This window comes from Mustela nivalis, assembly GCF_964662115.1.
Source record: "Mustela nivalis genome assembly, chromosome: 4".
In the NCBI taxonomy this organism is placed as follows: Eukaryota; Metazoa; Chordata; class Mammalia; order Carnivora; family Mustelidae; genus Mustela; species Mustela nivalis.
In genome coordinates, this window is record NC_139023.1 from 123,335,974 (window position 1) to 123,358,936 (window position 22,963).

The 22,963-nt window shown below is 35.6% G+C and overlaps 1 protein-coding gene across 1 annotated transcript; it reads left to right on the top strand.

The window, feature by feature from the left end:
* The first annotated feature begins 3,052 nt into the window (after positions 1 to 3,052).
* On the top strand, positions 3,053 to 10,972 carry FGB (fibrinogen beta chain). Its single transcript, XM_082727663.1, has 9 exons — positions 3,053 to 3,188; positions 3,409 to 3,429; positions 6,088 to 6,279; positions 6,755 to 6,938; positions 7,880 to 8,107; positions 8,647 to 8,760; positions 9,124 to 9,249; positions 9,682 to 9,967; positions 10,577 to 10,972. Exons 1-9 carry the CDS (start codon positions 3,084 to 3,086, stop codon positions 10,806 to 10,808), a joined length of 1,488 nt encoding a protein of 495 aa, XP_082583789.1. The 5' UTR covers positions 3,053 to 3,083; the 3' UTR covers positions 10,809 to 10,972.
* The last annotated feature ends 11,991 nt before the right edge of the window (positions 10,973 to 22,963 follow it).

Genomic DNA, 22,963 nt, shown 5'->3' on the forward strand with positions numbered 1-22,963 from the left:
TAGAGGGCACATGTGTATCTTGTGCACCAAAATATCTTGGGCTCCTAGTGTACTACTTCCCACATAGTAAGTGCTTTATAAATATTCGATGAACACAAATTGCCTTGTGTTCTATAGACCAGGCCTGACATGAATTGTAGAGGTATCAACAAGTGCATTGACAATCAGCGCCCACACGGCTGCCCCTCATGCCAGAGAGCTGCTGGGCGGGACAGATCATCTGTAATCTCTGTCACTGATTTACTGCCCTTGACTTATGTAACAGTATCAGGATGGGAAGAACACTGCACTATTGACCTGAAAATATAACTGAACAAATAGTACTCCCTTCCTCCTCCACCAATAACATCAACATTTTTAAAAATTTAAGTATTTTTATAATCGGAATATCTGCAAATATATTTTTTCTCTTTGAAAATAATGGTAGTTTACTTTGTAATATCAGGTACTTTAGAATGTTAGTGTAGCTGTATATAACTCAGTAGGAAAAAATACCCAACAAGAACTGGAATTTAAAAAACTGGCAGTTATTATTACTGGATTAGTCATGCCTTTCCCATGAATAAGAATAGTCACACCCGCACCCATATATCAAGGTGCAAATAAAAGGCTAAGAATGAGTGAGCTGGTCTGAGACCGTATAGCCCCAAGACATGGGCTGGCCAAAATAACAACAACAACAACAACAAAATACTGGTAAATTCTTTATGTTTATATTTTGTGGGGCAGTATGGCATAATGGGCAGAGAGCATGGACTATAGGCTCAGACAGTCCTGGGTCGAGTCTTGGTTCCTGTGTTTACTACGTGAATGCCTTGGGTAGTTTGCTTAACCTCTCAGAGCCTCAATTTCATCATCAAGGAACTTAGTGATTTTAAGAATTAAGTGCAATAAATGATCATCAGGAATTGGCTTGTGAGGCATGTTTCAGGGAAACGTAGTTCACTCATTCACTCTCCAATTTTTTATTGAATGCCTGCTATGTCAGTCTTGCTCTCAAATGTGTCCCCAGCATCTAAGCATACTACTGATCACATAGGAGGCTTTCAAGAACTATTTGTGAAATGAACATTAAGTCTCTGCTCCTATGGAACATAACATTCTAGTAGTTTCTGTCCTCCACCTTCCTACTGATGATGGCAGGAATGCCAGTTAGATAGAAAAAGGTGAGAATTTAAAGGCATTTTCATTTTAATGTTGTACAAGATTCTTTTAAATACCAGAAGAAACTTGAAAATCAACAAACTTCTGAAAATCAAATAACGGTTCTATTGTTAGTTTCAGTGCTTGAAAATGAAGTAGTAGTCTGATAATGTTACCTTAAAAGAAAAAAAAAAGTTTTAGTCTTCTTATCAGATAGTTTTTTCAAATCAGCAAGAATCTGACATCATTAACACAAGACCCTGTCCAGATTACTAAAATGAGCTTTACCTTAGTCACATTTCAAAGATAAATGTTCTTGCATCTTTTTTTAAATTAATACACACATATATTTGCTTTTATGGTCAGATGTGTATTCTTCTAAGAAAAATTAAAACTAAGTTACTCTTAAAATACTCAGTACTGATAAAAGGTATACAAATTTGAAAAAATCCAGTGAGGTATTTTACTTAATTTAAACTCAATACTTTGCTTCTCTAAATTTGAGTTAAAAGAATTTGGGGATTCGATCTCTGCTGCTCAGAGAAGAAAGAAATTTAGTGGGTCTCATACCATTATCAAGAGTCTGCTTCCAAGCATGATTTATAGGAGAAGGGATTAAGATGTACAAATTTGCATTATAAACTAAACCATGAGGATGAAAATTACAGTGTAGGGAATCGAGTCGATAATATTGTAATGACTGTATGGTGACAAGGGGTTTCCTCAGTGAGTATTTCCTAACATATATGTAATTGTAGAATCACTATGTTGTACACCTGAATCTAATATAATATTGTATATCAACTCTATTTCAATTAAAAACATACTCTCCTGATTTAAACCTGGATAACCTGGTATCTTGCAAAGAATTATTTTTTTAAATGTCACAAGAATGTTTTACTTTCTGTACTAAACACACACACACATACACATGCACACACAGAAAATGCTATAAAGCAGCACACTTTCTGGGATTTGTGTTGTTGACTTTGAGTTCCCCATTGATTCTTGTAGGAGTTGGTAATCCTGATTGCAACAAATAGATAAAAAGATGAGGCAGGGATTTTGTGGTTTACAGGAAATAATGATAGGAAATGGACCAAGTAGTGTCTGAGCCTCTATTTGAAATAGATGTATGAAGGCTTCACTCATAGTGAAATAACATTGTCTTTATAAACAATATAATATACAATATAATATATAATGTAATATAAAAATAAAATGTTAATTATGTGTCCAATCACAATAATAATGATTTTGATTTAGGAATCTGTGCTGTCTTATTTTAACAGTATTTAGAATTTTTTTGAACACATATTACTGAAGGACAAACTGTGGAAAGAAATGAGAAGTTGACATTTTTCTTTTGATATTTGTCTATCAGAGTATAAGGCATGAGTTGTAAATTTCCTGTTCTGATTAAGGTCTAAAAGAAAGGATAAATACACGGTGATATAACATTATTCTTAATATATAGGCCTCCTAAAGCTCAATTATATGATTGCCTCAAAGCATAAACATTTGTGCTATACTTTTTGTGAATACACAGTTTTAGTGGATTCTTTGTGAGTAGGTCCAGAATTTTGTGCTTAGATGAGAAATGTTTATTTCTTCACACATTCCCTGTGAGCCTGAGCAGCATCTACACTAATTTACTGGAAAAGTGATACACATTTCCTTGAGGAATGTCCTAGTTTTCCCTCATATTGTCCAATTAAGAACTGTGGTGTTTCTAAATTCAGCCAACACAGAATAGTTGTATGACAAGTAAATAAGTCTTGCTGGGAATATGTTGCTTAAGTGATGAAATGGTTCAGCCAACAAGTGAGCCAAAAGATTAAATATTAACGAAGGAAGGTACCGTTTCTAAAGTGATACGTAACAAAGGACTCAGCTATATATAGGATTGAAGATATCTCAGTGAAGTCCATAAGCAAAGGATGGTCTCTTGGAACCTCCAAAAATTTAAAATCATGAAGAATCTGTTATTGCTACTGTTGTGTGTTGTTATTGTTAAGTCGCAAGATCAACTTTATGACGATTTGGTGATTATTTTAAACTTATTATATTATTACTAATATTATTAATATAAAATATAACAATGTAATCATATGAATATTTTAATGATGTTAACCTTGATTTTAGTTATGAAATTGAATTGTTAATCTCAGGGACCCATTTATTTAAAGATGTTACATAGTATTTCTTGCATAAAAACAAAATAATAATTTCTTATTTTCTTGTTTCTTACCTTTGTTTTCCCAGGATGAAGGAGACAGAGCTGTGGTAAGATTGTTTTTCTCACTTGTTATCCTAAGTACTGCGATTTTTATTTAATTCTAGCAATGTTATTACAATTATGAGGACAAACCTGAGAATTTTGCAGACTATAAAATAATGAAAAAGCAGTATTTTAAGAGAAAAACTGTGATGGATTACTCTTTGTGAAGAAGAGTAATATATAGCTCCTGAAATTACTGGTGACTTATGAATGAAAATTCTAAACCAATCTAAAAGCAGAATAGACCAAGTACAGTGATAGAAAATGAAATAATTGGGTTTCTTCAAGTGAGAAAATCTAAATCATAAGTAGTATTTATTGTTATTATTAATAGTTATGAAACACATAGCTCAGTATAATTTATTCATTTGTGGAACAGTTTTACCTCAACTACTATCTTTGCTGATTTATTTGTCTTGGTTTGAAGATAACAAAAATACAGAATTGCATTTAGGGAGATAAATACTTAGAGGATTTTAATTTTATTCTCAAATGAACCATGATCAGATTTCTTGTCTGTAACATAGTCTGTCACATAGAAATTAGAGTATATAATAATACTTAAAGGAAGTGATTTGTTCAGATCATTTGTTGAATTTGAAGGGAACCTAAGTTGTTTTAATTATCAAACCATACAGATAAAAAGATGATTGTCTGGCTAATTGCATTAGGTAAGAAGAATGTAAAGAATGTGTAAGAGTAAACTTTTGTAAACACTTGGCTAAGCACTTTTACATTTCTACTTGCCAGCTAATCCTTACAGAGATAGTTTACTAGTTTAGCTCCCAAGTAGATTTTCTAGTTTTTGTTTTTTTTTTAATTTCCCTAAGTGATCTTCATGAACCTAAATATCCATAGAATTTCTTTAAATATTTTAAATTTCCCTTTCTCTGGTAAAGCTAGACCATCAATGCCACCTCTCTAAAGGCACTCTAATGAAATAGAAAGAAAATATTTTCTTCTATTATAATTTGATTTACAATAAAAGGAAAGCCACATTTCATAAAATTTCTGGTAGAATAGACCAGGACCACATAAAATATATATATATATATATATATATATATATATATATATATATATATATATTCCCCCCCCCCAAATCCTCACACATACCCCAATACTATAGGGTTTAAGTGGGGAGATCAGGAGCCAAATTGCCTGATTGAAAGACTTGTATGTACATTCTCACTAAATGTTAAATATTATTATAACATAATGAATACATGACATTAAAATTCAAAACAGAGTCATTGTATGACTTCTGGGCTCTCAGAATGGCTGGAGAGTTTAGCCTCTGCCTCACATCTAGTTATTTGTTAATTTGTAACTAGTATAATTTTTAAAAAGTGTGACTGCTGACCAAGGCCAAATGACAATGCATTTAATCCCAGCCAACATTTTTGTATTGCACCGCATATTTTCTACTTCAGTATCTTTTAATGTAGTACTTTTAAATTTAACAAATAATTTTAACCACGTACCTTGAGAATTATTTTAGATAGGAGAAAATTATGCTGTTTGATAAGGAAATCATGTAGGAAATTTCAGGAGAATGGTTTAAAAAATAATTTTGTGGGTATAAAATAAGAATAAGATTGCAGGGGCACCTGGATGGCTCAGTGGGTCAAGCCTCTGTCTTCTGCTCAGGTCTTGATCTCAGGGTCCTGGGATTGAGCCCCACATTGAACCTCGCATCGGGCTCTCTGCTCAGCAGGGAGCCTGCTTCCTCTTCTCTCTCTGCCTGCCTCTCTGCCTATTTGTGATCTCTGTCAAATAAATAAATAAAAATATTTTAAAAAAGAATAATATTGGAATTAGTAGCAGAGAAGCCTTTTGAACTGTAGTATCTATTATGTTTTATTGTAATAGATATAGTGAGTATTTACTGTATACCAGCTGCTCTTCAGGGGCATCACATGCAAAGTCGTTTAGCCCTTACAATCATTTTATACAACAGATACAGTTATTATCCCTATTTTACAGATAAGGAAACTGGAGCACAGATATCAGAACTTGTACATGATCTTGTAACTAGTAAGTGGTAGGGTCAAGATTTGAATCCAAGCAGCCTGGCTCCAGAGTACCTTATTCCTCTTCAAACATGCTAGAGTCAAAGATTGTCTTATTACAAATAAATCCCAAGTAAGTTTCACTTTGAATAAATCTGTATTGCCTCTCAAATATTGTTATATAGGAGTTAGGCAAAATAATCAATTCATAAAAACTGAAAGTGGGAAAATAAGGACTAGTGGTTACAGGAATTTAGTAATCTGGGTGGCTTGAGAATATTTATTCATCCTGACAGTGTAGATGCCTTACTATTTGATGTATTCCATTGTATAGGTATCAGGAATCTAAGGTCCTTACTATTCACAATCTGGTGCAGCTTTATTTTAAAGCTTTTTGTAAAAACAAAACAAAGACAACAAAACAAAACAACTCCCTCTGGGACTATAGCTTTTCATGCAGTTTTTCTGTCTGTTGTTACCGAAGAGACCTGAGCAGCCTATTGATATACCAACAATGACTAGCCATTTGATGGACCTTAAGGAAACCATTAATCGTGTGATAACCTAAATTGTAAATTGAGTGTATTGGAATATTTACATGTCAAATCTCTGATAACACTTTACGTTTTATTTCTGCCTGGTTCCCTGAAGGCCACTGTGGGTGCACGTGGTCACCGGCCACGTGACAAGAAGAGGGAAGAGGCTCCCAGCCTGAGACCTGCTCCAGCTCCCATCAGTGGAGGTGGCTATCAGCCTCGACCAATCAAAAAAGCAGCAGGCCAAAAGAAAGTAGAAAGAAAGGCCCCTGATGCTGGGGGCTGTCTTCATGCTGACCCAGACCTGGTGGGTACACTGATGTTTCTCGTGATGATGGGTCTCCCATGCAGAGAATGCCTATCTTCCTCATGGCCTCCTAATGTTTCCTTGAATCACATCATCATCATTATTTTGCTTCTTTTTTTTTTTTGAAATAACTACAAAACTTGTTGGGGCTTGGGTTAAGAGTTCCTTCCCAGTCTCCTTTAGTCTGAGCCTAGGATTGTAAAAATTGTTCTTAATTTTGTATTTTGCCCTCCTCGATTGTTCAGGTGGTAAAATTTTCATAGTCCAGTTATATTTATTCTATGGTAAGGACTAATTTTAATCTTCATAGGAATATGTTGAGGACTCTAGAATTTCTGGACTTACATACAGAAAATCAAATTACAAGTTTTTACATTGGCTAATGATAATATTGAGTTTTCACTGTTGTACTATTTTCACAAATACCCATAATCTGAATCCTTTATCTAATGCCTGCTCTCTTCTTTGTTTGCAGGGAGTGTTGTGTCCTACAGGATGTCAGTTGCAAGATACTTTGGTAAAACAGGAAAGGCCAATCAGAAAAAGTATAGAAGAGTTAAATAACAATGTGGAGTCTGTGTCCCAGTCCTCTTCTAGCACCTTTCAGTATATAACTCTGCTTAAAGAGATGTGGAAAAACAGGCAGAAACAAATACGAGGTAGATATCCTGTGTTTTATGTTTGCTACTACTATAAAATTAGAATGTCTTGAACTGCCATGGGAATGCGTAATTCTGGGAGGATCAGCATTTTTAGATTAACCTTAATAGCATCCTACTGCTTTCAGTATGAGCCTGATTACCCTAAGGCTCTCACTTAGCCACCTTTACCTGCAGTTTGCCATATAAACACTATTCAGCACTTCTTCTCAGCTAGAATCATTTTCGATGAAATATTTACCATGAGCCCTTGTTTTCATTCTATAAGAAATTTGTGAATCAGAAGACAATATTTAGAGTCAAATTTAGCATTTATAGATTTAATACTTCTGGTTTTGAATATAAGAGGATAATCTATGATGTACTCAATTGTGTTGCAAATACCACTACCAAATCTCTGAATCTTGAAATCTGAATGTTGAATGTTATTGGCTGGGTGGTTAGGAATCAGCTAGTGAGTAAGCGTGGCATAGACATCTCAGTGAGTAGCTTATCCTAATTTGGACATTTTTAAAGGTATCATGACACTCTTCTTGCAAATTTCAAGGCTCTACTGTACTCTTATGAGATGAGTAAGGAGTAAGTAAATCAAGTGTATCCAATCCATACATGTTGAAATTCTGAGATGGAAGGCCTAAACACTGCTTTCTCCTCTTTTCCTCACCAGAGAAATAAAGAACATTTTGTTTTTATTATTAGGCATAATTTTGGCTTACACCTAAGGTAAATTACTAGTATAGTAGCTAGACTTTATGTTAACTTGTAGATGTCAAGGGTGAAATGATTTTCTCTCGTACAATTACATATCATGATTGCCTGACAGTAGCTCTGTGTCTATTAACTTATTCTCAGAAAATCAAAGTCACAACTGTAGGGTTGAATACCTATAGTTTTTTAATTGGAGAAAATGCTTACCATTCCTTCATAATTTAATTTTCCAGATAATGAAAATGCAATAAATGAGTACTCCTCAGAGCTGGAAAAGCACCAATTATATATAGATGAAACTGTGAATAGTAATGTCCCAACTAACCTTCGTGTGCTCCGTTCAATCCTGGAAAACTTGAGAAGCAAAATACAAAAATTAGAATCAGATGTCTCCGCTCAGATGGAATACTGCCGCACCCCATGCACAGTCAGTTGCAATATTCCTGTGGTGTCTGGCAAAGGTAAGTAGTTAATAAACATATTTCTAGAGGGTTTCAGAATAAATAGTCTCTAAAAATAAGAGAACTTCAAAAAGCTTAGTGGCTCTTCCCCAACCAACCCTAATGACAAAAGAGCACATCATGAAGATATCCCTAGCTTGCTGTGTTCTGACTTAGTCTAATGTATTTGCCAGTTTTTGATGAATAGGATATAATGTAATGATGGTGATAGCTCCACCTAGCTAATGCACTTATTTGCTTGGATAGGTGGCAGAAGCACAGCGGGGGAGGGGGAAATAGGAGTTTCTCCATCCCTTGTGTTCTGGCAGGTTATATATATCTTAGGACATAAAAGGTGAAGAAGGGCTTGTTTCATCCCCTCGGGAAATAGAACTCAAAACTGAGTCTGATTTTCAGTAAAAAGATGATTCAGTTTCTATAATTTATTCTCAAATGTCTAGAATAAAACATTCCTCAGTAACCTGTGTTATAAAATTGATGACTAAAGACCAAAGAGTTATGTTGTAGTTCCCTGAATATATGTTATCTTATGTTTGCAGAATGTGAGGAAATTATCAGGAAGGGAGGTGAAACATCTGAAATGTATCTCATTCAGCCTCTCAGTTCTATCACACCATACAGAGTATACTGTGATATGACCACAGAGAGTGGAGGTAAGTATTTGATAGTTGTTCACCTATTATGCTGTAATTATTTTGATACCATAGAATGCCAAGAAATAAGACCCAGCCTTAACATACCAACAATGAGCCATTTGACTTGGAACTTAACCTGATATTTTAAAAGTTATAAAATATCTGTGATTCACAGTTTGGGGTAAGATAAAGCACTTGAGGTCTCTAAAGATTTTAAGTTTTCCTTTCATATTTATTTCCTTATTGTATCCATTTTGAAGCACCAAATAAATTATTTAGAGCATAAAATAAATTAAATAGGTGAGAAATTCATACATTCTTTCCAAAGTGAGATTATTTGTTGTTTATATGTGCCTTTTTTTTTTTTCCTTTCAACCAAAGGATGGACAGTAATTCAGAACCGTCAAGATGGTAGTGTTGACTTTGGCAGGAAATGGGATCCATATAAACAAGGATTTGGAAATATTGCAACCAATGCTGATGGGAAAAAATACTGTGGTCTACCAGGTAAAAACTGGGAGTACAAAATAAATCATCATGTTGAAAAATTTTTTTATTTCCCTTTAAAAACCATAGTGCTGGGAGTGTGCTTTTAGGAGGCTAAGAAGAGTTTATAAAAAGATTGTAAAAATGAGGGGCACCTGGGTGGCTCAGTGGGTTAAGCTGCTGCCTTCGGCTCAGGTCATGATCTCAGAGTCCTGGGATCGAGTCCTGCATCGGGCTTTCCGCTCAGCGGGGAGCCTGCTTCCCTCTCTCTCTCTGCCTGCCTCTCCATCTACTTGTGATTTCTCTCTGTCAAATAAATAAATAAAATATTTTTAAAAAATTTAAAAAAATAAAAATAAAAAGATTGTAAAAATGAAAGATAAGGGAAGGAAGACTGTTTTTTATTTCCAAAGGTGCTACTTTTGATGAGGTTTTATTTTATTTTTCCTTTAGGGGAGTATTGGCTTGGAAATGATAAAATTAGCCAGCTTACCAACATGGGACCCACAGAGCTTTTGATCGAAATGGAAGACTGGAAAGGTGACAAGGTGAAGGCCCTTTATGGAGGATTCACTGTACAGAATGAGGCCAACAAATACCAACTCTCCGTGAGCAAATATAAGGGAACAGCTGGCAATGCACTCATAGAAGGAGCTTCTCAACTGGTTGGAGAGAATCAAACTATGACCATTCACAACAGCATGTACTTCAGCACATATGACAGGGATAATGATGGCTGGTATGTAAGATGTCTTTTCCCCTGCTTTAAAAGCCACCACTAATGTTGTGATTGGGATCCTTAATGGTGGCTCATGTTATTGATAACTATCATTTCTTAGGTGCTTCCTGGGCCTTAGCCACCATACTAAGCTTCTCATGTGTTATTCTAAACCATTTCTTCTATAAGGTTGTCATTATTATCCTCACTTGACAGATGAAGTTTAAAGAGACAAAGTAACTTACTCAAAGTCATAACAACGATAAAAGATGGACCTGGAACTAGAGCACGGTTACCTTCTGAGTAGTGAGCATTTAGATAAGTTTCTCTAGCTCTATATCATTATGTGTATATTGGGACCTTAATTTTGTTTTCCAGGGTTCTCTAATACTAAGGGAGCTAAAATGTAACATGATGGTTTAAAGAAACAAATGCAGATGAACTCGTCACCAGGCCCAGTTCTCTCTCTTTCTTGCTATAGGGCAGAGAAGGCCTTTTGTGTTTTAATTTGATTTTACTTAGAAAACCAGAGTGAAAGAATACTGTGCCCAGCACTCTTCTGTGGGTATTTTGCAAAAGAATAAACTCAACAGTACTGCAGTTCTAACAACCCCAAACATTTCCTTTCAGGATAACTGCAGATACCAGAAAACAGTGTTCTAAAGAAGATGGTGGTGGATGGTGGTATAATAGATGTCATGCAGCCAATCCAAATGGCAGATACTACTGGGGTGGACATTACAGCTGGGACATGGCGAAACATGGCACAGATGATGGAGTGGTATGGATGAATTGGAAGGGGTCCTGGTATTCAATGAAGAAGATGTCTATGAAGATCAGACCCTTCTTCCCACGGCAATAACCCCCAAAACATAAATTTTTATTCTTCTATATATAACACATTTTTGTATATTATGTCATTGGAATATTCTTTCACACATTATATCCCTCTAAAACTATCAAAAGGTTGTGAGTGTGACTTTTTGGGAAAAGTTTAGGCTAAACGATATTAAAAATGGCACATGAGTTTCTTTTGTATTATTCATTTGTATTATCTCATTGAGAACTAACTGAAACAATAATTGTAGACAGTTTCATCATTTCAGTTTCAGTTGATTTTAGAAAGTTTCAAATTAGGAAGAGGAATTTTCTGTCCTTGTTCAAAAGTCTGCTTTAAAGGTTGTTTATTTATGTAAGATCTCTCTCACACACACAAATCTTTCAAAAAGGTTTATTAATTAAACCAGTCTCTATTACAATAAATTAACGTATTCTTATTTTGTAATCCATATGACCAACGAGTTAAGCTTTGAACTTGTGAGAAAAGAGGAATGATCACAACTTTTAAGTAACTAATAAAGTAGCACTGGACATATGAAGATTCAAAATCTCACTCTGCACCATGGGAAAACCACTATTCTGCCATTTAGCTAGACTTTGGGATCAGAAATCTCAGTAGGACAATGAGGGTCCAGTCTTCATCATTTGTTTTTTTGAGAGGAAGAGTGGGGTAGAAAACAGCAGTTGCCTATTGCCCCTGGAAGTTAAGCCTATTGACTTCAATTGGATTTTTGTCTTTTCCATGATAACACCAAAACTAAAGTACTTTTAGTACTTTTACTAAAGTAAAAGTGGGTTTTCTGTTCTTCCTATTTTGCCCCAAGTAATGTGTATATCAATTCAATATTTTCTTTCTCTTCTGTTCTCCCATCATTTCACTCCTACTGCCCTGGGCAACCCTATACCCCCAGACTCTCCCTCCCTAATGTAGCATCATTGCCACTGATTTTCATAGAAACTTATTGTCTCAAAACTCATTCTCTTACCCTTGCATCTGTGCAGAGGTTATTAATTTCTATCATAGAAATGCTGTCACTCTCTTAATTCCTCATTAAATCCAACTTCAATTTTTACCTGGTTTCCCTGCCATAATTTCTGTCTCATCCTTACCTGTACTCTGATAATCTGCCATCACATGTATGGTCCTAAAAACTGGACATTCTGACCGAGTTAGTTAGCTTCCTGTTTAATGGTAACTTTTGTTACCTAAATCCTAAACTCCAACTTCCTTAACTCGGAGTGAAATGATTTGCTAGCTGGTCCCAACAATGTCTCCTACCCCCTTCACTATATATCTACATTCTTGTCACAGTAAATTTTCCACCATTCTGGAGAAGGTTAGGCCCTTTTATATGATACTTCCATTGTTAATAGCATCTTTCCCCCAACACTATTTGACAAATTACTGTTCATTTTTAAGCCTCAGTTTAAAGACAATTTCTCTGTTTTACATACCTTTCTCCTTTAGTAATGATGAGCTCTTACTCATCTTTGATTCCAGAATTATCAGCCTGTCAGTAAATGTGTTTTTCATAAGTTGATAAATATTGGATGACTAAATCCAGTGATTATCAACATCTTAGAGACACCCCCCTTCTTTTGTGTAGAACCCATTTTCCAATAAAGTCACACACGGAAACTTAACACATAAAATACCTGTAAGTAGAACATATGCAGCAAGACTGAGTATAGCGGAGTCACCTGGGGTGGCTCAGATGGTTAAGCCTCTGCATTTGGCTCACGTCATAATCTTAGGATCCTGGGATGGAGCCCCATATTGGGACTCTCCGCTCAGCAGTGAGTCAGCTTCCTCCTCTTCTTCTGTGATTTCTCTTACTTTTGCTCTTTCTAAAATAAAATAAAATCTTTTTAAAAAGAGAAAGAAAAAAGACTGACTATAGCAAAAGCCCATGGAATCAAGGATGGGAAGAGAGCAGGAACCCAATCCAAGGGCAGTATCCCTCAGACTTTGCTCAACCCCTTAGGGACTCATAGAAGCTCTAATGAGCTTAAAATAAAGCCACAGATAACAACAACAAAAAAAATGTTAAAGTAGTCAATCTGATGGTTAATGTGCAAATTGCAGAAACACGGAGACCATTCCTGGATGATGTGTAATCTAAGTCTGTCTAGAAAGAAGCAAACCTTCTTAAGTTATCATTTGGTAAGAAATCCTACATATCTGATTTGGCCCATTCAAGCACCATAATTTTGAATATAATATAAAGGTAGTGTCCCTGAATTAGAATACATAAAACAATTAAAAAAACCCTTAACTCATGACTAATGTGAAGATAATAAAAAGATTAATTGGAAACTATTTATCCCACACTATGGCATGAAAATCACAATATATTTTATTATATGATTAAGACTGTTAAAAAAAAGAAAAGAAACTAGAAAGGATATATGTACTTGGGATGTAATCTTCCAGTTCCTCTGCATTTAGGAACCAAGGAAACCAGCTAACCAATGTGACTAAAGAATTGTCTTTTAAACTGAACATAGAATTTTCCACATGGGACAGAAATGTAGAGTATGTGACATACCACCAACTGCAGTAGCTTAGCTGACATTGTGGTTTAACCATTGCACATCAGACAACATGCATGTTGACTGTATAAAACTGCAGAGTTTATTTCCAATACAGGTATCTCGGTATTAACCCAGATTTATTACATCAGAGGCTCTACATGGGAAAAGCCTCAGAATCTGCATTTTTAAATAGATATCCCCAAGAAACTCTGATCTGTTCCCAAAAGATTCTGATCCGATTTGAAGATAGTGACGTTCCCCGGATTGGTCTTGTTCTGATTCACCAGATCCAAGAAGCTAGGATTTAGAATGACTAATACAAGCTACATTTGCATTTGGCTGAGACTTCCCTTGTTCTCATATAATCTTTCTTTCACTCCAATGGTGACCATAAGGCAAGATTGAGGGCAAGTGCTCATCTTTGAAACGACTGTGATTTCATAGGGACCAACCTCTTGAGCTTAAAACTTAACCTGGGTTTAAACAACACAGTCTCCAAGAGCTGGAACTATTATTTCTATTCTGTTGTGTCTGAGCTCATGTGAGTCTCAAGGTTGGACTTTTAGTGTTTTTCCACGTAGAAACACCTTAAAAAGGCTACCTACCATTTTTCCATTGAGCTGAAATTGAGTTCTGTATCTCATCCCTCCCCATACTGAGTCATGTGGCTTGATACTACCTGCTTGGCCTTCCACTGTTGCTCAACTCAGCTCTAAGAGACAATGAGTTGGTGCATAATTACAGCCAAACTAGCAAATGGAATAATATCTGTTCATTTTAACAACATTAATTGTGGTTTTAAGTAATTAAAGTGGTAAACATTATTTGCAGACATTTTGGGAAAAATATAGAAAAGCTTATAATTTCAACACTAACAGGAGAGCAGCTCCCATCCCCATTTATGGTTTTTTTTTGTGATTCTGTACATGTGTTAGCACTTGAATTTTTTACATGGTGTCATGGGAATGTTTCCATGTTACTTAATATTTTTCTTTAATATTATTTTCTACAATATTCTTTTTAATGGCTATATAATTTTCCATCATGTGAATGTACTCTAATTTTTAAGCAAGTCCCTGTCACTTTTTAAAATTTAGATTTTTCTGGTATTTTTCTAATAAAGATCATACTGAAGTTAGTATCCTTCTACATAACCTTTTTTTGTATATATCAATAATCTGAATTATGTATAATATATATCGTTATCTACTCTTTCTAGAGTAAATTTTTAGAAGCAGAATATCTGGAGGAGACAAAGGGGTTGGCATTCTGAAGATTTTAAAAATATGTATATTGCCAAGTAACTCTCCAGAAAAAATGGTATCGATTTACCTTTGACAGACAGAATTATAGCTGTTTGTTTTTATTTATCTTCTCCCTCACTAATGCTAAATGTTGTAATTAAAATTTTGACAGCTGCTTTAACTGTCACATCTTAATTACTGGTACAAGTAAGAGATTTTTAAAATGTTTAATGACCATTTGTCTATCTTCTTTTGAGAGTTACTTTTCATGTCCTCTCCTACTGCTACTTTTCTATTAGCATAAATAATCTTTTATATGGATTCTTAACCATTCTTTACATATGTAGGATAGCAATCAGGAACATGATATTACCCTCTATTTATTCAAATATTTTATTTCCTAAGTGATTAGACTCAAAGAGTCATGCTTATACAAATACTTATACATATGCTTATACTGGAGCCAGTACTAACCATTATACCCTTTTCTCTCCTCCCAACCAAGCTGTGGCCAATAGGCAGTAAGTTTTTCGGTTTTTTTTTTTTTTTTTTTTTTTTACTGAATTATAGTCATTTCCCCTCAAATTTTTTTATTTTGAAAAGTTCCAGTCTAACCGAGAAATTGCCGGAACAGTTTAATGAATACCTCTATGTCCTTCACCTAGATTCACCAATTGTTTGCTACCTTTGCTTTATCTCTCAAAAGGAGATATTTTAAGCAGTTTTGTAAGAGCTTATGTAGGTCTCTGACCTTGAGGTCATAGACCTATTGTAGACAGAATCAAAGGTGAATTTAGCAAATATTTTTCAGAGTCCTATGTTGCAACCAGCACAAAGCCACCTTCGGCAAAAAGGTGAAGAATAGGCTTACCATTGTTTAGTAACAGAGTATGTCTTAGCTCAAACCTGGCGTGTTATCTTAACCTTTATTGCCTCCATGGTGACGAAGAGTTGCTTTTACTATGTGGGAATGGAGGACATAATGTCCAGCTTTTGTATAAGAATTTATTTGAATCTCTTCCCCAGGTGCAAATTCCTCACCATATTATTCCCTTCTGTGATGTTTAAGACCCCTGCCATCCCCATCCCCAGTTAATGAAGGATTGTTCTCCATAAACAAGATTTACAGAGCACTTGAAATTCAATTAAAAACAGGATATAGATTAACAAACATATGAACAAAAAAAACCCATAGGAACAAAGAGATAAAATATGATATCCCCAAAGGGGTTTCTGTGTAAATTTTGTTACCTACAGATGAGCTTTATAATATTTATGGCTACAAAAATCTAGATTTTGCTACTTCTCAAGCTGTTTCAGCAAACAGTAAATGTTATACTACTTGACTCAAGTATAAAAAATATTTAGTTTATGATATTCGCCTTCTGCATGTACTTATTCTTTCAGACTTTTCCAGATACTATTTGAGGTTAGTGAAGTTCCCTGGATGGGCCTTGTTCTGAGTTACCATGTATGTCCCTAGTGTCTGCTAACTAAACTGGAAATGTGTTTTATTGGTTCTAGGGAGAACCCATGACAGAGTATAATTAGGTTAACAATAACACTGGGAAAATAATTAAAATTAAATGTTATGTGTAATACAGTTGATTCTTGAACAATGCAGAGGTTAGTAGTTCAGACCACCACACAATAGAAAAATCCAAGTTTAACTTCTGACTCCCTAAAAACTTAATTACTAACAGCCTACCGCTCACCAAAACCCTTACTGACAGTATAAACAGTCAATTAGCACATATTTGATATATTATATTGTTATATGCTGTATTTTTACAATAAAATAAGCTGAAGAAAATATTACCAAGAATATAATAAAAAAAAAGAAAATACATTTACAGTACTGTAAAAGATCTGCATATAAGTGGACCTGCTTAGTCCAAATCAGTATTGTTCAGGAGTCAACTGTACTCTTCCATTCATCTAAAACTACGGTATCATCATCCTAGAACTCATAATAAATGATGTGTGGAACTCACAGGGCTTGAGCCTCTAAGAATATAAGATTTGTGAGCTTCATCCTCAGATGTGCTCTTTATTATCTCTTTATTTAACCTTCCTAAACTATTTTCTCACTAGAAAAATCAACCTGTAAAATGTTCTCGTCTTTATTTAACAAACTCTAGTACTCATGGATCAAAAGTATTCTAATAATTTTTCCTGGAAATGTAATACTTTATTCTAAAGGGTTTCCAGAAACTGAAAGTAAACATGTAAACAGAGGACATGAATTGAAATGTGAATAATCTCTTTTAATAAAAATGGAACATGATATCAACAGATATAGAAGGGATTTATGCATTGAGTAGGAGGAGGTTGAACTGGATGACCTTTAAAGTTCCACTAAACACTTACATTCCTTAATTCACAAACGTCTTATTGGGTCATCACTTTGTGTTAGACCTTGTATGAAGTGGTAGAAATAAAATACAGTAATTTCAGTTAAGAAAAGAGCAATTAAGTTCCTCGTGTTTTCTTCATGTACCATGGCACCCTGAAGGACAGCATCAAGGACAGTTATGGGCCAAATGATGAAGAACCATCCATCTCGATGTCAAATTAAAATGCAGTTGGACATTTATTTTACTTCTTACCCAGGATCAAAATCCCAAATTTATCATTTTCCTCTCTGGCAGAAATAAGAAATATTTATTTATTTATTAAAGATTTTATAGATAGAGATGTGAGAGAGGGAACACAAATAGGGTAAGTGGGAGAGGGAGAAGCAGGCTTCCCACCGAGCAGGGAGCCCAATGCAGGGCTTGATCCCAGCACCCTGGGATCATAACCTGAGCTGAAGGCAGACGCTTCACGGCTAAGGCACCCAGGCTTCCCTGGCAGAAATATTTAAGAACCGTGTGCTTTTGTGGCAAAACTTTCAGATTCATGTCCATTTTACAACTTAATTTACCTATTCATTCATTCAATGAGGGGTTATGCTGAGATGTCTAACCCAATTAAAGCTTGAAGAATAAGAGGGCATGGCATTAGATGGAGAAAAGCATCATGAGGATGTCCGCAGAAGTTAAGGAAAGAAGAAACAAAAAAATTTAAAGGTAAATATACAATAAAAGTAGTTTTTAAAAAGTTCATTATTTATAAGAACATTGCCTAAATTAAGAAAGAAAGTATAGTTTAAAAGTGAAAGAACTACAAGAAAAGAGTTAAAGAAAGGAGAAACTACAATAAAACAAAAAATAAATTTAAAATAAAATGTATTTCAGAATTCACTTATTATTTCAGGAAAGGCTTCTAAACAAAGTGAATGTGAAGATATATAGGTAAGCGCAAAGAAAAAGAAATTGAAAGTGATGAGACTATCAATATTTGACAAGGTAAAATTCATTTCCAAAAGCATGAAATAAATTAAAAAAAGGAAAGGACATTATATAATGAAATACTTGGAAATTAATAATTAAAAGATGACTCACTAATTCCCCATGAGGTCAATGTTGTAGAAAAAAGAAAGATTACTCACCCTAATCCCCCCCAAAACTGACTAATTCAAAATTAAGAAAGAACTTTCCAAAGCCCCTAGAACAAACAAAGGAAAATTTTTTTGTGTCTTAAAAAAAAGAAAAAAAATGGAAGGTAAAAGGGAGAATAGTCCACTGAAAAGCTATACTTTAAAGATGAACAAAATGATATAAGCCCAGGAGAGATCATATGTATAGATCTGTTTTATTCAACAAAATTGGCATTTTGATTCCACTGGCAAAGAATAGTTTAATAGCTGATCCCAGCCTAACTGGATATGCATCCACAAGAAAATAAAAGTAGGCCTTCTCTGTAACATGTTAAAATAAATTATAGGTTAAATAAATAAAAGAAAAAAATAAAAATATTTGAAGAAATTTTAAATCTTATCTGTAGAATTCTGTGGTAGGTGAGACATTCTTATGTAGGGCAGGAAATACCATGTAACTGAGTTCTGGCCTAACGGAATACACCCAATGACATAAATAACTATGTTAGAGATAGGGATCCACTGTTATTTTGGGGAAAGAAACAAGAATTCTGAGAGCCCAGAGAAAAATTCCTGGTGCTATGTCCTATGGTGGGCATTAGGGAAGGGTTTACAGAAGGAACACCATGAAGTCGTATCCTCAAGGACAAAGGGGACTCTTCTAGGCAGTACAGGTAAAGGCACAAACTCATTAAAGGCTCTGGTTTTCTGATACTAGTTAAAATCCAGTGCAATCCAAAGGCAGCGAATGACTGTCAACATTGGAAAGGGACCAGTTTGTGAAAGAGATTATGTGCAAAGCTATGAAGTTTTAATTCAATGTCAAATAGGCCTTAAGTAAGAGAAAGACATGATTGGTTAATCTTTTAAAAGGTAACTTTCTGGAGAATAAATGTGCAAAAGAATGGTGGTAAAGGGGGGAGATTAAGAAACTGTTAAAGATAGATGAATGGATCAAGAAGATGTGGTCTATATACACAATGAAATACTATGCAGCCATCAAAAGAAATGAAATCTTGCCATTTGTGAGGACGTGGATGGAACTAGAGGGTATTATGCTTAGAGAAATAAGTCAATTGGAGAATGACAACTATCATATGATCTCCCTGATATGAGGAAAGTGGAGATGTAATGTGGGGGGCTTGGGGGGTAGGAAAAGAAAAAATGAAAGAAGATGGGATTGGGAGAGAGACAAACCATAAAAGACTCAATCTCAAAAAACAGACTGAGGGTTGCTGGGGGGAGGGGGTACGGGAGAGGGTGGTGGGGATACGGACATTGGGGAGGGTATGTGCTATGATGAGTGCTGTGAAATGTTTAAACCTGGCGATTCACAGACCTGTACCCCTGGAAATAAAAATATGTTATATGTTTATTTTTAAAAATTAATTAATTAATTAAAAAAAAAGAAACTGTTAAAGAGCCGAAATTGGAAAAAATTAACTCAAAATATCATAAGAACATAAAAGTGCTATAAGAATGACCATTTTTATTTTATTTTTTTAAATTTATTTCTTTGACAAACAGAGATCACAAGTAGGCAGAGAGACAGGCAGAGACTGAGGAGGAAGCAGGCTCCCTGCCTAGCAGAGAGCCCGATGTGGGGCTCAATCCCAGGACCCTGAGATCATGACCTGAGCCGAAGGCAGGGGCTTTAACCCACGAGCCACCTGGGCACCCCAGAATGGCCATTAAAAAAAAAAAGATTTTATTTATTTGACACAAATAGAGAGAAAGAGAACAGCAGGCAGAAGGAGAAGTAGTCTCCCCTGCTGAGCAGGGAGCCTGATGCAGGACTTGGTCCCAGGACTCTGGGATCATGACCTGAATTGAAGACAGATGCTTAACCCATTGAGCCACCCAGGTGCCCCAAGAATGGCCATTTCTAGTGTAGAAGAGGGTTTAGAGATAGATTGGACATGAGAATTAAAGAAAAAAGTAGAAGCTGAGAAGGACCCCAAATTTTCTAGATTAGGAAACTAGAGGCTAATGGTGCCTCTGACTAGGATAAGAAACATAGAAGATGCAATAGGTTTTGATGAGAAGGTAATTAGCTCAATCTTAAGCTAATGAGAAAGACCTAAATGGATGTGTTCAGTATGAATTGAAAACATTGATATGAAGGTCGGGGCCAAAGTTTTAGATTAGGCTATCACCAACCTATTGATGGTCATTGAAGCTCCGGTGATTGTCAAATCAACCAAGGAGAAAATATACTCACTTATAGAGTGAGAAAGGATGGTCTGGCTAAGACTGCTAATTGCCTGCCTCAACATGCATTCTGCTTCTCCTTATTAATAGAATCCTAATTTTAATTAGTAGAGACTTGTATTAATTTTGTATTGCCAAGGTGTCATAGCCTCTTCTGAAACTAGGTATATCCATGTGACTAAGTTGTGGATGATGACACATAAGTAAAAATGCTATATGGAACATTTCAGAAAGTTTCTTAAAAGGGAGAAGATACTGCATTTCCCTTCTGTCTTTTCTCCATCTTCCAGATTGCCACAGGCCGTGGTCTTTGATAGAACATGAGGTAAATCTGAAGATGAAAGCCTTTTTCTAGGATGCTGGTTTCTGGAAGACACTAAGAGGACATATTACTATAGACTTCTTGTGAACAAGAAATAAGTTTCTATTTTTTTTTTAAAGATTTTATTTATTTATTTGACAGATAGAGATCACAAGTAGGCAGAGAGGCAGGCAGAGAGAGAGAGAGAGAGAGAAGCAGGCTTCCTGCGGAGCAGGGAGCCTGATGCGGGGCTCGATCCCAGGACCCTGAGATCATGACCCGAGCCAAAGACAGCAACCCAAACCACTGAGCCACCCAGGCACCCCAGTTTCTATCTTATTTAAGGCACATGCATCAAACCTCATCCCAACTGATAAAAATGAGTACTAATGTTACTATAATGAGAAACCCCTATACTTAAGGAGCCGTTTAAGAAGGCACTGTCAGTTAAAAAGACCAAAGAAGGTGAGACAAATGAGAATAATCTACTAAAAAAACAAGAAAAAAAAATGCAGATTAAAGAGGTAGGGTGGGGACCAAAGCAGTCAAGCAGGAGGAGGCCTGAAGGCAGGACATTAAATTTAGAACTATGAAGTTCTTGTTGACTTTAAAAGGAGAAATTTCAAGACAGTAGTAAATGTCTCAAATGAAACTCAAATTAAAGTGGGCTTCCATCAGGAATGAGAGTCAGAGAAGCTAAATTCATATTTAATTTCAGGAATAAGGGAAATAAATCAACAAGTTAAAGGTAAAATGGAAAAAAAGAGATGTTTGGTGTCTCTTCTTGCGACTAAATTGTATCTCCAATGATCACGATCCTGTTAATATTGGCTTCCGTTTATTAAATGAAAAGAGGTTACCCATTCTTTGCCAAGAAACTCAAAGTCTTCAACATAAATGAGAGATGAATGGCCTTTCACATTCCAAGTCACTTTCATTTGGAGACCCAACTCTGTCCCTAATGGTGTGACACTCTGGAAAGTAAAATATTCCTACTCCCAACTCAAATTCTGTGGAGGCATATGTTGAGTAGTAAATGGAGCAGGCATAGAGATAACATGGAATTAATTCCCAGGTCTGAAATAAATGAAACTTCTGTTAATTCTGAAGTTCTTATCCAGCTATTCAAAGATTTGGAGATGTGTTTGTTTCAAGGATTTTAATTTTTTTAAAAGATTTTATTTATTTATTTATTTGTGAGAGAAAGAGAGCACAAGCAAGGGGAGCAGCAGGGAGAGGGAGAAGCAGGCTCCCTGCCAACCAAGTCCCCAGGATCAGGACCTGAGCTAAAGGCAGAGGCTTAATCTATTGAGCCACCCCAGGCAAACCTATCAAGGATTTTCAGTTGCACATAAGGAAATGCAAGAATGCTGGGGCTTCCTATGTGACTCATTTGCAAGTCCATCTTCTTGTCTGTTCCCCCAGCTCTGGCCTCTATCCCTAGACTGCCTGCTTGCTTCCTTCTTTTTTTCTTCTCTAGGATAAAGGATGCAGTTAAACTGGAGTGAAGATCACAAAAATGAGAACAATGTACCAGGAGCCCAGTGTGGTTAGACTATTTTAATACGTTTTCAAGTGTAAATAGCAGGTAGTTCCCACGAACCAGAAATATGAGTTAAAAATTAGGGGCAGGAGCCAACGTCAGAGATGCAACATACATCAAATAAAATATTGATCAATGTAAATATATAGAATTTATGAATTCAATACATACTAGCTGTGTTTTTTGAATACTTGAAAATATTTAAAGGATTTTAAATGCATTTTTTCCTGCCATATGTTTTTGAAGGAAATTCATCAAACTGGGGAAAAAATTAATTGTGCATTGTGGTCTTCACTGAAAAACTTAAGGAACAGATTTCTCTTTCTATTAGGAATGCTCCTCCTGCCTTCCTGGATTTGCTTGCTAACAGAAGAGATGGATGTACCTTGTAATTTGTTAAGTTCCTCTACGAAGGCTAGCCATTGTTCAATTCAGTGATCTGTAACTTAAAATACTTGCTTCAGGGGCACCTTGGGTGGCTTAGTCATTAAGCACCTGCTGGGATCATAGGTCATGATCCCAGAGTCCTGCATCGGGCTCCCTACTCAGGGAAGCTTGCTTCTCCCTCCCCCACTTCTCCTGTTTGTGTTCTCTCTCTTACTGTTTCTTTTTCTCTTTCTCTGTGTGTCAAATAAATAAATAAAATCTCTTTAAAAATTGGCTTCAACCCATTCAAACAAAATGGATGAAAAACTTTTTACTTTACAATGGCTTTATGACTTTGAGTGGTGTGGGGAGAGAAGTGTTCAAAACAACACCCATAAGGGTTATAGAGAGGAGCATCAGTTGGACTCCTTCTTCCTAGTTGTACTGAATGTTTCTCGGTGTAGCCTTATAGAAATTTGAAAACCCAGAGAGCTAC